At 40.6% G+C, this 14,834-nt stretch overlaps 1 protein-coding gene across 3 annotated transcripts in view; it reads right to left on the minus strand.

Annotated features, from left to right (window-relative positions):
• The window catches only part of MYH11 (myosin heavy chain 11), a 119,113-nt gene that overhangs the window by 45,015 nt on the left and 59,264 nt on the right, over window positions 1–14,834 (minus strand). For 2 of the 3 annotated variants that reach the window (XM_073647675.1, XM_073647678.1), the window contains exons 5-6: window positions 5,442–5,544; window positions 2,010–2,030 (exon numbers count right to left, since the gene is read on the minus strand). In XM_073647675.1, the coding sequence (XP_073503776.1) occupies window positions 2,010–2,030; window positions 5,442–5,544 (124 nt within the window). The remainder of the gene's footprint in view (window positions 1–2,009; window positions 2,031–5,441; window positions 5,545–14,834) is intronic. The other variant, XM_073647676.1, reaches the window with a different exon arrangement.

Raw genomic sequence — 14,834 nt, forward strand, 5'->3', positions numbered from 1 at the left:
ACATGTGCCCCACGGGCCACTGGTTGGGATCACTGACATAAACCATAACACCTTTTTACTATTTAAAACAAAAATCAGATGTAACTCTTGGGTAATTTTCATAATGTAATCCATGTATTAACTCATGCCAAGCATGAGGACTGCCATTCCACATGAGCTTTAACAGATACAGCAAATTGTGTGCACTATTCACATAATCTATGAAAAATTCAAAATAATACCCTATACTTTGGAAAATGGCATTTTTCTTTTCCGAAATGCATGTATTTGGGGTTAAAAATATGTTTTGCAATTGGGTTTCATTAAAAACTTTGCATTGTTTGCCTTCTATAGCCTCTGTTTTGCACTGTATATTGCTGGCTGCAGAATGAGGTAACTGAGAATCTGTCAGTGAGCTTATTCTGACTAACTCTAACTCTTTTTTAAGAGGTGATTTAACAACATCAAAGTTCAGTTCAACATTGATTTGATCATAAATTAGCACAGAGGAGTTCAGAAAAAGACAGATAAAAAAGTTACCATACATTTCAGTATTTCACATCAGTATTTGTAAGCCAAAACCAAGAGTGGGTGAACAATGTAGAAAAAGTGCAAGTGTTTCTATTATACTTTTCCTCTGATTGTTCTACTCCTGATTTTGGCTTACAAATACTGAGGTAAAATACTGACCAAATGCTGAACGTGACCTTACAAACTCCATTTTTTAACAAGCTCGCTGATTGATTCACTGTTAGCTCTTACTATAGCGAGCAATGTGCAAGGACACAAAGAGTCTCTAAAATGTAAATTTTAAAGATACCTAATTGCAAAAATTATTTTGTAGCCCAAAATACATGCATTTTATAAAAAAAAAGGCCCCAAGGGTGGACCATATCCTAAAAAGTGTGAGCTAGACAAGCAATATAAAGATCCCAAAGCACAAATTGTGGTCCATACATAGTTTCCACTCACTCTGAGGGTAGGTGCACATGACCGTATTCTCCATACGAGAAAAAAAAGGTTCTTATTTTTCAGATCAAACTGTGATCCGAGTTTAATCACAATTGGATCAGAGTGGTATCAGTTTTTCTTAGAAGTAGAGGAGGAAAAAAAAAGTTTCTCCATTCTGTCAGTCTGTGAAAATCGGACTGCACTCGGATGTCATCCGAGTGCATCCAATGATTTCCACGGATCCATAGACTTGCATTGGAAAAAATCGGACATGTGCACAGCCACATAGTACAACAAAACATTAATTGGAAGACCCTCAAATTGCACTGTCGGCATGAGTGAGCAGACAGAAAATATGCACAGCACCCACTTTTTTTCAAATAACTATGATTATAATTTATTTTTTTCCTATAATTAATATGGAAGCTGAGCTTCCTCCTCTCCAAAATATATATTTTACTGTAGTCTGCTGAATATATGTTAATATTTAAAGACAACCAGAAATAGCGGCAAGCAGAGTATCATGCAGCCATGCACATCGAAGTCTCTATATAGAAGGTGAACGCTATATCGCAATCCCACTATAATTTCACACGAAGTTACATTTTTATTTCAGTTCGATGACTTTCCAAACTCAAGGTGCTGGGTTCATTCAGCATTGTCGAAATGTTAACCAAAAAGTATCAAAAACACACAAAGGATTGTATGAGGTTTGACTTGCGATCAGTGATTGTCAGCCACTTTTATATCAAATAATTAAACTGTGAGTTATTGCTAATACGGCACAAGATTAATATATTTCTACCCATTACATTATGTCACTTGCAGATTTTACGTTTTTTTTTTAGATGTCCCTGCTGAACAATCACAGTTCGGCACGAGTCAAAGCTCATTCATTGGACTAGTTTGTGACAAACACGAGTGCTATTGTTGCATTTCACTGTGATACAACACGATATCACCACCACCACCATCATCATCATCATCTCTCCTCCACCGCTGGATCTGAGTGTGCAACAATAGCATGCAGATGTTCACTCGGTGCTATCACACGCACACTGCACAATCTATTTACTCACGTAAGCAAAAGACGGGCCTTGCTGTAGTTGAATAATGTGGTAAAACAAATGTCAGATACAAAAATGGAAGAAAACATATTTTTTCCCTATTTTAATAAAGTATTAGAAAGAATACAAGAAAAAAAAACTGCAGAAAGTGGCCCAATTCTAGCATCAGAAAGTTCTGTTCAATATAGTATTTAAAGGGTTATTCCCAACTTTCAGGTGATAATCGGTGGGGGCCCAACTGATGGGACTCCCACTGATCCCGAGAACGGGGCACTGAAGGACCCAGTCTGAATGGAGCAGTGCCTGCAAAAGTGGATCATTGCTTCATTAATTCTCTATGGGACTGCCGGAGAAAGTTGAATACAGTGCTCGGCTATTTCCAGCAGTCCCACATAGAATCAATGTAGTCGTGGTCGACCACCAGTACATTCAAATGGGGCATTGGTCCAGTCCAACACTTCTCCTTTTACACTAAGCTCCTCTCTCAGGATCAGTGGGATCCCAGCGGTCGGTCCACTACAAATCAGTAAGTTTGAATAAGTGATAACTTTCCCTATTTTAAAGCGCCACTCTGGCATTTTTTATTGCAGAGCGGGAGTGGTGCTACTAATGTAAGTTTTTTGCCCCTAGTCTTATAATTAGCAGCTGCCATCTTTATCTGTTATCAGCACCGCTCCGATCGGTCTTCTGCAGGTTGCAAACCGCTGGATCGCTCCAGGGTTTGCTGGGAGGTCCAGACGTCACTACTCAATGCAAGTCTATGAGAGCCGGAGTGAGGCCAGAACGAGGATCTCATAGACTTACACTGAGAGCTTGTGAACATTACCTCTGACTTCTGGTCAATCATTAGTTGTGGTCACGATGGCGGCACAGGACCGGAGTGATGCTGGGAATAGATGGCAGCTGGTAAGTATAAGACTAGGGTCAGGGACCTTACGTTAGGACAACACTCCAATGCTGAAATTAAAAAAAATTGCTAGAGTGGTGCTTTAAGGAGTAATTACCATCTTATACGTTACGACCTATGGACAGAATAGCTAATAACGTACTAATCCTCAAGGGTTGGACAAATGATCCCAAGAATGGGGCTCTGAAGTATATCACCTGTATGAAGCGGTGTCTGAGCATGCACGTCACCGCTCCATTCTTTCTCTATAGGACTGCCAGAGGTAGTTGAATACAGCTCTCAGCTATTTCCATCAGTCCCACAAAGAATCAATGGAGTCGTGATGTGCATGCTCGGACGCCGCTTCATTTAGACGAGGCATTACAGATAATAACTTCTAAAGATGGGAATAACTTTTAAAAGGGTTTTCCCAGGAACAAAGTTAATTTTAAAGTTGATTTTAATCAATAGATCTTGGAATAATAAGAAGTTCCACAATTGGATGTGTTTAAATAAAATGTTCCTGTGCTGAGATAATCTTATAAATTTGCCCCTGCTGTGTACTGTGTAATGGCTGTGTCTGACCATGCAGGTACATGGTCTGATCATACCACATCTCCTGGGCAGGGGAGGAAGCAAAAGAGTATACAGACATTACAGCAGGGGATCACAGCTGATTCTTTCTGTGAGGTAAAACATTTCTCTGCCTGTTTTTAAAAAATGTTTACGTCAAAGAAAGAATTATTTCCGATCCCATGCTGTAATGTCTGTATACTTTTCTACTTCCTCCCCTGCCCAGGAGCTGTGATCCCGGTCTGTCCTGTCTGTATACTCTTTCTTCCTCCCCTGCCCAGGAGATGTGGTATGATCAGACCATGTTCCTGCGCGGTCAGACACAGCCATTACACAGTACACAGCAGGGGCACATTTATAAGATTATCTCAGCACAGGAACATTTTATTTAAACACATCCAATTGTGGAAATTATTATTATTCCAAGATCTTTTGATTAAAATCAACTTTTTTTCATGGGAAAACCCCTTTAAGGTCTTAGGCAGTAGTATATCGCTCGTTTATTACTATTTCTTCTACTCACATTTGAAGGAGAGTGGATACATGCAATCTTAGCTACAATTTATATTTAAAGCCATTGTCTCATGAAGGTATGTAGACACATTAGAGGAGGGTTCCCCACTCATTACCATGGAGCGCTGCTGACAAAGACCGAGTCCCAGTTTGGGGAGTCAGCCAGAGCTGCATGTATGGTATACCTCATTCATATGTCGAGGAAAATGTCCAGCGGGAATAGTGAAGATAAGACTGGTTTTAAAATCCAAGTTGACTCGTATTTCCTGCTGAAAAGCACAAAGTGACTGTTCAAACCAAGCACAGGTGCTCGGTGCACCCTTGGCGCAGTCAAACAGTTCAGTGCACCTTCACACCTACTTATTTTCCACCTATCTCTGCCCTCCTATGGCTCCTTCCTCTAAAGCAAGAGCTGTCAATCAAGAATGAGGAGTGCAGAGATAAATGCAAAATCATGTATGTGGGAAGGTGAACTTAAAGGGGTTATCTACCCTGGCTGCTGCTCCCCATGTCTGCCATTGGCAGCGTGCGGCGCGTACGTCACCTCGACAGCCAATCAGTGTGCTCAACGGCTCCGCCAGTGTAGACTGATCGCCTCTTCAGAGCTGCTGAGCTCTTTGATCCGTTGCTGCTTTGTTGATGTGACGTTGGCACCGGAACCGATGCCAGTGACCAGGACCAGTGGTAGAGACTTGCCGATGGACCCGGGGAAGGTGAGTACAGCATGTTTTTTTCTGTTTTATAACAAATTGCACCCAGGGAAGAAACTTAATTGAAAGGGAACAACCACTTTAACTGTTTGGCCACACCAATGGTGCACAATTTCTATTTCTGCGCAATTTTTTGGGAAGCTAGATCACTTCCTGTCTTCTGCATTTGGCGCGCGTCGGGCAGTGGCGCCGATCTCGAGCCTCCGCATGAACTGAATTGATCGGAGGATGAGCTGGCTTCTTTTTTCTACATGCACGATTTCTGTGCTTGGTTTGAACAGTCATTTTGTGCTGACAGGCTTGCTTTAACATCTTGACTGAGAACTACATAACATTTATTATAGGGATACATTGTTTACGACACTAACGGTTTACTTTCTCAATATCGAATGTTACAATTTCGATATTAAGCCAAAATAAAACCCTCATGTCAGCATTTTCCTAAGCCTCTCCATGAACAATTTAGAGAAAATAATGACATTTAGTGGGAGAATATTTCACTCGATGATCCAAGTGACATTGTCAGCGCGACACACTGTGCCGGGTCACAACACAGTATATTATACAAAGTCTTAGCTACGTATAAACACCAGAGCTGAAATGTAGCTGTGTATTCTTAACATGTCAGTTACTTGGCAGGAGAACAAATGGCGGCGTTACAATGTTTCTTTAATAGTCTCCAACCTATGGAGAGTTTCTGAGTGTTACTATTGATCATCGGCTTTATAAATCAGTGATTCATTATTAATGGATGCTACTTACAGTGATGGTGGTGTCTTTCTTTCCCTTGTGTGACGATGCAACCACGGCCAGGTACTGGATGACCTTCTTGGTATTCTCTGTCTTCCCAGCACCAGATTCACCTCTAAAATAAGAAGAAAAAAAATCCAATAAGGGCAGAGATAATAGTCCCATATCAGGCCCTTCTGCCACATAGCAGCATTATAACTGGCACAAGAGAGATGAATCAGATGTTGCATCCTGATTAGCTGCAGTTCCTGATGATTTTTGCCAAACTGGACCAAATCAGACTTTTTAGCATCTTCTGACTACATTGTCCAATACACAAGTTCGGATTCTGTTTCTTTAAACATTTTAACATTTCTCCATGTATACATCACCAACATATTCCCCATCATGTGACACAAACAGGCGCTACAAGTTTTGTATTTTTTTTTAGATTGTATGCAAATCTCAGCATTTTTGTATGGATGAAAAGTTCTAGAACTTTGGAATATACCGTATTTTTTCGAACTATAAGATGCACCAGACCATAAGACGCACCTAGGTTTTAGGGGAGGAAAAAAAAAAAAAAATGTAAGCAAAAAATGTGGTCATGATGCCCTGTTAAGGGGGAGGGGGTCTGCTGCTGACACTGTTATAGGGGTAATGTCCCCCAATTCTGTCAATATTCCCCATCCTGGTATACATTGCCCCCTCCTTCCTGTTATACGTGGCCCTAGTCCCCATCCTGATACGCATGGCACTCCAATCCACCATCCCGGTATGCATGGCACCCAAATCCCCCATCCTGGTATGCATGGCCCCCCTCAACTCTCTTCCTGGTATGTATGACACCCTTCATCCTGGTATGTATGGGCCCCCCCTCACAACCATCCTGGTATGTATGGCCCCCCCTCACAACCACCCTGGTATGTATGGCACTTACATCCCTCTTCCTGATATGTATGACACCTTAATTTCTCTTCCTGGTATGTATTGCACTCTTCATCCCTGTATGTATGGCCCCCCTCATCCTGGTATGTATGGCACACTTCATCCCTGTATGTATGGCCCCCTCATGCTTCATCCCTGTATTTATGGTCCCCCTCATCCTTGTATGTATGGCACCCTTCATACCTGTATGAATGGCCCCCCTCATGCCTCATTCCTGTATGTATGGTCCTCCTCATCCTTGTATGTATGGCCTCCCTCATCCCTCTTCTTGGTATGTATGGCACCCTTCATCCCTGTATGTATGGCCCCCTTCATGCCTCATCCCTGTATGTATGGCCCCCTTCATCCTTGTATGTATGGCCCCCTCATCCCTCTTCCTGGTATGTATGGCACCCTTCATCCCAGTATGTATGGCCCCTCTCATGCCTCATCCCTGTATTTATGGCTCCCCTCATCCTTGTATGTATGGCCCCACTCATCTCTCTTCCTGGTATGTATGGCACCCTTCATCCCTGTATGAATGGATCCCTCATCCTGGTATGCTTGGCACCCCCTGTTCCCCATCAAGCTGCACAGAAAAAAATAAACAAATATACTCACCTCCTCTCCCCATCATCGCTGTGTCCCGCTCTGCCTCCTCAGGGTTTTCACTGTGTGAGCCGCGCATGGTGTAACTGCCATGCGCTCTCACACAGCGAAATGCTGTGCCGAAATAGTCACTGCTCCCCACGCTGGGACTGTGTGCATGGGGAGCAGTGACCATTCATTCTCCCTAATAGCATGCACGCTGCAGCCGCAGTGCAAAAACGTTGCCACAACTTTTATTAAATATTGGCAGGATGAGGATGCGTAGAGGATGGAGACATGGCCAACCACGGCTTGAAAAATTCACTATAATTTAGTTGCATAAATTATAGCAGAAATTTACTCAAGCTCATGACTGGAGCAGATTTCTGCTTCTGGCACATGGGAATTCCCAAAGGATATGCCAAATTAATTAACCTCTTCATGACATTTGCGATTTTCTGTTTTCGAGCTTTCATTCTCCCCCCCTTCTTCCAAGAGCCATAACTTTTTTTTATTTTTCTGTCAATATAGGCATATGAGGGCTTATTTTTTTGTGGGACGAGTTGTACTTTTGAATGGCACCATTGATCTTACCATACAGTGTACGATGAAAACAAAATCCAAGCGCAGTGAAATTGTAAAAAACAGTGCAATTCCACAATTTTTGGGGGATTTTTTTATTTACCATGTTCACTATATGGTAAAACTGACCTGCCAATATGATTCCCCAGGTCAGAACGAGTACGCAGATACCGAACATGTACAGTTTTTTTTATTTAAGTTGTAAAAACAAAATTCCGAAATGTGTAAGAATTTTTTTTTTTTGCCTATGTCGCCATTTTCTCAGAACGTTTTCCTATTTTGGCCTCTTGGGTTGCGTGAGGGCTTATTTTTTTGCGCCCTGAGCTGACGTTTTTATAGATACCATTTTGGGGAAGATACGATGTTTTGATAGCCTTTTATTGCATTTTATTGCAATGTTACGGAGGCCAAAAAAAATAATTTGTTCGTTTTGATTTTTTTTTTTCGTTCCGCCTTTTACTGATCGGATTTACTTATTTTATGTCTTGATAGAATGGACATTTCTGAACGAAGAGATACCATATTTATGTATTTTTTTATTATTATTATTGTTTTATTTTTAAAGGGGGATGATTTGAACTTTTATGTGTTTTTTTTTTCCAGATTTTTAAGAACTTCTTTTTTTTACTTTTAGTCTTCAATAGTCCCCCTTAGGAGACTTGAAGCTACAATCGTCTGATCGCCTATGCTATACATAGCATTGGAGTCCGCATCAAAGTCAGATACACGACCTTTGACGTAAATGTACGTTAAAGGTTGTCAAGGGGTTAATTGGCATTCACCTTCTTAATGATTTTTCTACATCTTACACTTTCTGACCTTTTTTTTTTTTTTTCCAGACTGGTATAAAAAAAAATGCCAATCTTGATCATCTGGCCCCTGAGTTTTAATTCTAATTACCGTCTGTACTTATTACATTCGGTAAATATTTCTTGGATGGAGGAGAACGTAGGATAACAATATTCGGGCTGTAATTGCTTCCTATCTAATTGAATCAGCGTTGGCAGCTACATATATTATGTTCATTACGTTTAGATGCCTCTAAAACCTGACAAATGGTTTCATATTAATACCAGATTATTAGCATTAAAGTGAGGCAGCGTCAGTCATATGGCTAAGTAACGGTTATCTCCTATTATTATCTATTCTAGTAATGATTTGTCTCAATTTCCTCTAGCCTTGCTGTCAAATTGAGTAGATAACCTATGGAAACCTTCTACTCCAAGAGCGCAAATCATACCACAATTAACCCAAGGTGACCTCGTCATAGCTAAAAGCAATTGCCACGAAATGAGTCCTTCTATAGAGTAGTTCTCATTATTATCTAATATTGTATTATTAAACCATTGCTATATTTCCATAATATGTAGCTGTATAAGAATCACATACGTACAATAGTGATTGTACCTCCACACCGCTAAAAGCACTATTATTCTCTTAAAGGGAATCTTTCAGCAGGTTTTGCTATGTAATCTGAGAGTAGCATGATGTAAAGGCTGATTCCAGCGATGTGTCACTTATTGGGTTGTTTCCATAAAATTAGTGTTTTATCAGCAGGAGATTATCACTACAGGACTAGGTGTCTCATGCCTCCTAGTCAACTGCTCTGTATAACTGAGCCCCCTACTGTGAAGTGTACATAGAAAGCCACCAATCAGTGGTGTGGGCGGGGTTATACAGAGCACAGCATTCCCAGATCTACAGGAGAGAAAACAGTGATTGTATCAAAACTACACCAAGGAGCCCAGTAAGTGACACATCACTGGAATCCGGGTCACAGCCTCTAAATCATGCTGCTCTTGGATTACTAAGCAAAAAACTGCTGATAAATTCCCTTTAACAAAATAGACAAATTCTATGTATACCCCAAGATTAGAAGTTACTGCCACCTCATGAATAGCGTTAGGACTCTTATCATTATCTCACGTCAATTTCTGATCCAGATTATTACTGTGGATTTCAATTCTGCAACATTTCTGCAGAAAAATACACATTTCAGGGCTGATTTTTCCACTGTAGATTTTGCTGCTGAATATTCATTGAAGAAAATTCACTGCTATGTTGCTTGTCGTTATCGCATCGTAGGATACTATCATTTGTTTAGTTCATGCACTCAGGGAACTGATCAAGAAGGCATATTCTTGACCGATATAACTATGGGTCTCCAATAGTGACGAGCGAGCATGCTCGTTACTCTAGATTTACGAGCATGCTCAAGTGTTTTCCAAGTATCTTCAGCGTGCTCGGTTGTTATGTTTGAGTCACTCCGTGCTTATGATTTGCGATTGTTTGACAGCTTTAATACATGTGAGGAATGCTTGTTTCTTAGGCATTCCTCACATATATTAAAGCTGTCAAGCAGTCGCAAATCATGAGCACGGAGTGACTCAAACATAACACCCGAGCACACTGAAGATACTCGGCGAGCACCCGAACATGCTCGCCCATCACTAGTTTCCGATGAAAAAAGTGAATAACAATTTTTTAATATGCCACATGTTAGTGTCTATGAACACCCAAATGACCAGGCCCAGGGGCAGTATTGGCTCTTTTTACCTTTGCCTCCGATGGTCTAGGCACCTAGAATGCCCAACTAATGATTCAAAACTGTGAAAAAACTGTTACAGTCCCTAATTTATGGATTGGTTGGTGTGACTTTGGCATTTTGCGACAATGTAATTTTGCAGCTATATGATTATATTTTGTGGGCACTACATGGCACAATATATGGAGGGCATTCATAGGATAGAATGGACGGCACAGGGCTCTAGTCTAAGGGCAGCTCTGACTACGGCAGGACTCCCAAACAAACATTATGCTTAGAACAATACATTAATAAGATTTAATGCCCCATAATCCTAGTTTAGAAGCATTTAATTTACGAGTCGACACTGGAAATATTTCAGCTTTCCAAGTCCCAATCTGCATGTGAAATCAGGGGAAGCACCCCGATCCTGAGAAGGTGGCGCAAGGTCTAGAACCACTACAGTAATCCTTGCCGGGCTTTACCTAATTAATTAAGAGACCTTTACTGTAAAGTTCTAAATATTAGGGAAATGTAATCCTTAATCTTCAACAGGATTTCCAGTCGTCCCTAAAGAGTCCTGCATCCTTCATTAATTTAGGGACATTTATGTGTTTGGTTCCTTCTTCTGTTTATCAAAGATTAACAGTCATTTTAATTTTATGAATCATTAGTACATATGACAATAAGAATCTTTGTAACATATCTTATCAGAGAAATCTGCTTTTTTCTCCTCCTGGACTGATCTTTCACTCTCAATTTCTGGATAAAATCTGTCTTCAGAGAAGACAGATTTTCCCATTACTGAGATAGGAGATGACAGTTGGTGCTTTTAAAATTCTATGGAGAGTGAGGGGGAGGAGCTAGAGGCGGAGACAGACATCCTACTGCACGGTCTCTTGAAATGACAGTTACAGATCTCCATAGAACTTTATGAGCACCAACTGTCATCTCCTATCTCAATAATAGGAAAATCTGTACTCACTGAATACAGTTTTTACCCATGAATTAAACATTTTGTGATTGAATGATCAGTCCAGGAAAAGTAAGAGGCAGATTTCTCTAATAACATATATTACACTGTTTCTAATTTCCATGTGTACTAGTAATTCATGAAAATAAAATTCTAACAACAGTTATAGCAGTGCATGGACAGCACCAGAGGACTGCTAAGGTAGATAATCAGTGAACAAGTGATCGTAGTAATGCTCGATCCCTACTATTAATCTGTATAAACATGCTGGCGACCACCCACAGAACGAGCAAAATGCTTGTTCGTCAGGCGATCAGATTGTTTTTACCAGCAAAAAGTCTGCTCATCAGCAGCACATCGCATGTATAAACAGGGGATGTGCTGCCGATAACATGATATTGTATGGGGAGAGAATAATATTATCAACCATCGTTCTATCCCCACCATTGTTTATCAGCCTATGTAAAGAGACCAGTAAAAAAAAGTCCTGATGGACTTGTATATAGTCAATCAGTGCTTGTTAGGGTGCATTGAAGGACCAAAATCAGGACATCTAAATGCATCACTAATCTCAGACTAAGCAAAATAAGGCAACAGCGGACTCAAGAACCGATGTGTAAAAGATGGGGGGGGAAATATAAGCCATACTTGCCATCCCTCTGGTAACATTCATAGGGTTGCCAGGCCCCATCTGGAATACTGTCCAGTTCTGGGAACCACATTTTAAAAAAGACATTGAAAAATTGGAGCAAATTCAGCGAAGAGCGACCAGGATGATGAGGGGACTGTAAACTATGTCCTACGAGGAATGGTTAAAGGATCTGGGAATGTTTAGCTTGCAAAAAAGAAGATTAGGAGGAGACTTAATAGCGGTCTACAAATATCTGAAGGGATGTCTCAGTGTAGAGGGATCATCCTTATTCTCATTTGCACATGAAACACGAGAAGCAATGGAAAGAAACGGAAAGGGAGAAGATACAGATTAGATAGTAGAAACAACTTTTTGACAGTGAGGCTAGTGATGAGCGAGTATGTTTTGTTAACTCTTTCGCCGAGTATGCTCGGGCCGAGCACCGAGTAGTTACAGCTGCTCGGAGTTATGTTTGAATCACTCCCGTGTGCATGATTTGCGACTGTTTGACAGCTTTAGTACATGTAAGGAATGTCTATTTCTTACACATTCCTCACATGTATTAAAGTTGTCAAACAGTCGCAAATCATGCACACGGGAGTGATTCAAACATAACACCGAGCAGCTATAACTACTCGGTGCTCGGCCCGAGCATACTCGCCAAAAGGGTTAACAGAACATACTCGCTCATCACTAAGTGAGGGTGATCAATGAGTGGAACAGGCGGCCACAAGAGGTGGTGAGTTCTCCATCAATGGAAGTCTTTAAAGAGGCTGGACAGACATCTGTCTGAGATGGTTTAGTGAATCCTGCACTGAGCAGGGGGTTGGACACAATGACCCTGGAGGTCCCTTCCAACTCTAACATTCTATGAGTCTATGAAAATAAGTACTCTCTTGAAGGCCTGATATTTTGGCAAAGCTCTTGAGTGCTGCCTAAGTGCTCCCAAAACCTCCTGGACACAGCTTTTCCAGAAAGTTTCTTCTACAATATTCCAGCATGCCCCGTCATTTGATGGAAAATAAACATTAAAAAAGTACAATTTGTAAGGCAGGGTATGAGGTGTGGAGGAGCATCTCTCGAAAAAGGGCATGGTTATGGCAAGATGTTAGCTTTAGACATCGCAATCAACATGCCTCCAGTACAAGAGTACAGGAGTCCCCAAAAGTTGGCACGTAGGCTACCAGCATCCAAGGGAAGGGACATTGTCTAGTACTTGTATTCTCTGAGAACACATAACCATGTTTTCCCCCTACAATAAATCGAAAAATGATCTACTGTAAAGAAAGTCTGAGATCTCTATATATGGTGCAAGCGCGGGGCTGTGATCATCTTATGTCTTTGTTATACTTATGTGGTGGAGTAGATTAGAGTTACGGTTTGTTTAAATCTCTTTCGGTAGTGAATGAATGTATACACATATCCTAAAAGTTATATACACACTTATGGCAGGGGGTAAGGAGCAGATTTATTTGGCTCCTGGATTTATTTTAGTTGAACTTCAATCTGATTTTTTTTCTCTTTTATGAACTTCAAACCAAGAGTAAAGCAACAAAATCACTGCAAATCCATATAATAAATCAGGTTAACTAGTCATTTAATTAACTGGTTAAACAATGTAAAAAGTAACTTAATTGCCAGAATTTTCATAATTTAGATCATGTAAAGATTATTCGAGTATACGGTCACATTATGGCTCGTTTTTGTATGGAGATAATTAGGGTATACGGTAGGTGCTGTTAAAGTGCTGCAATTCATATGATTTCATATGGAATCTTGCAAAGGTTTTTTTCTATTTTATCGGATAGAAGTATTCTTCCCTAACACATATGTCATGCCAATTCCTATAAACAGGCATTTCCTCTGGGTTGACATGCTATTTGGTTTATTAATTTGAAGCTTGTGGGCTCCAATGCATAATCTCCAACAGGGCTCCCAACTATGAGGGTATATGCGCACAACAACTTTCTCAAGCGGATCCTGTAACCCGCCTTAAAAAGTGCTGAATAAACACTAAAAAGAATGAACATATGCACTGCAATGTCAAAACGACTTGCTGTGTATATGTTCAGTCCTTTCAACTTCTTTTAGTCGGTCCATTCTTCAGGCAGCTTCAGCTTGGATGCCAACACTAGTTTATAACTACAAGTTTTTTTTATCCAAAATGCCAGCGGCAAAGACAGCGTAAAGTTATTGAAGAGACACCAAAAAAGACATTTCTGGACAAATACCAGCGGTACGCCCGGGATCTAAAAGACGTCAGATACACATGTAAAGGACATATTAATATTCATGCTATCCAAGTGTAAAGGACATATTGATACTCATGCTAGAGCAACTCCATTTTGTCTGCTTGCTTTAAAATCATGTTATTATCACTCCTTGCATAACATGCATCCTTTCTTTCTCTTTCCATGCAACTTTATCACACTAACCTTTTCTGCCAAGAACATTCTGTGAGACACTCTGCTCCTGTTATCTGACTAGTCTAGGCCAGGATTGACCTTGTAAATTTCCAGCGTGCTTCGAACTAACGATAATATGACCATATATGTGTTTCCGTAATAATTGCACTAACATTGGCTCAAGCCTGTAGTACTGTAGTACGGCTGTAGATGATTGGACATTAATAAACTCAAAACAATATAAAATGCTAAGCAAAATAAACGGGATCAGAGATTCTTTGAATCCTCCCATACAGAGTATTGTCTCCGTTTGGTTTTCTGTGGATTGCAATCAACATAATAATTTGACACTCACTTGGTCAACCGTGATGGGCTATTGCCCTCCCTCAACACACATACCCACATAGGTCTTTAAAGGGGTTGTCTGAAACTAATATTGATTTTCATCTTAATGTCTCTATTTATTGCAATAATCAAATCGCTTTTCTAATATGCTTTAATTAAAAAATCCGTACATTCCCTCTCTAATCTAACCACTTTATTTTTTTACCTATGTCCGTTTTGATGACGTTTTGTTTGAGAATCCCCAGAGCATGCTGGAATAGTTAAACGGGACGCCATCAGGGGGCAGAGGCTGGGTACATTGCTTGTAGCCTCTGCCCTCACCCTGAAACAAAGAGTCATCAGTGACATCCGTTTCAGGGCTGTGCTAGTCCCAGCTCTACTGAGCATGCGTAGGTTGTCAATTCCAAAACATGCCCAGTATGAGCTCCCTTTTTGCTTTGCAATATTTTTT

Source organism: Phyllobates terribilis, unplaced genomic scaffold, assembly GCF_046119375.1.
Source record: "Phyllobates terribilis strain yellow unplaced genomic scaffold, ASM4611937v1 Scaffold_9__5_contigs__length_417890890, whole genome shotgun sequence".
NCBI lineage: Eukaryota > Metazoa > Chordata > Amphibia > Anura > Dendrobatidae > Phyllobates > Phyllobates terribilis.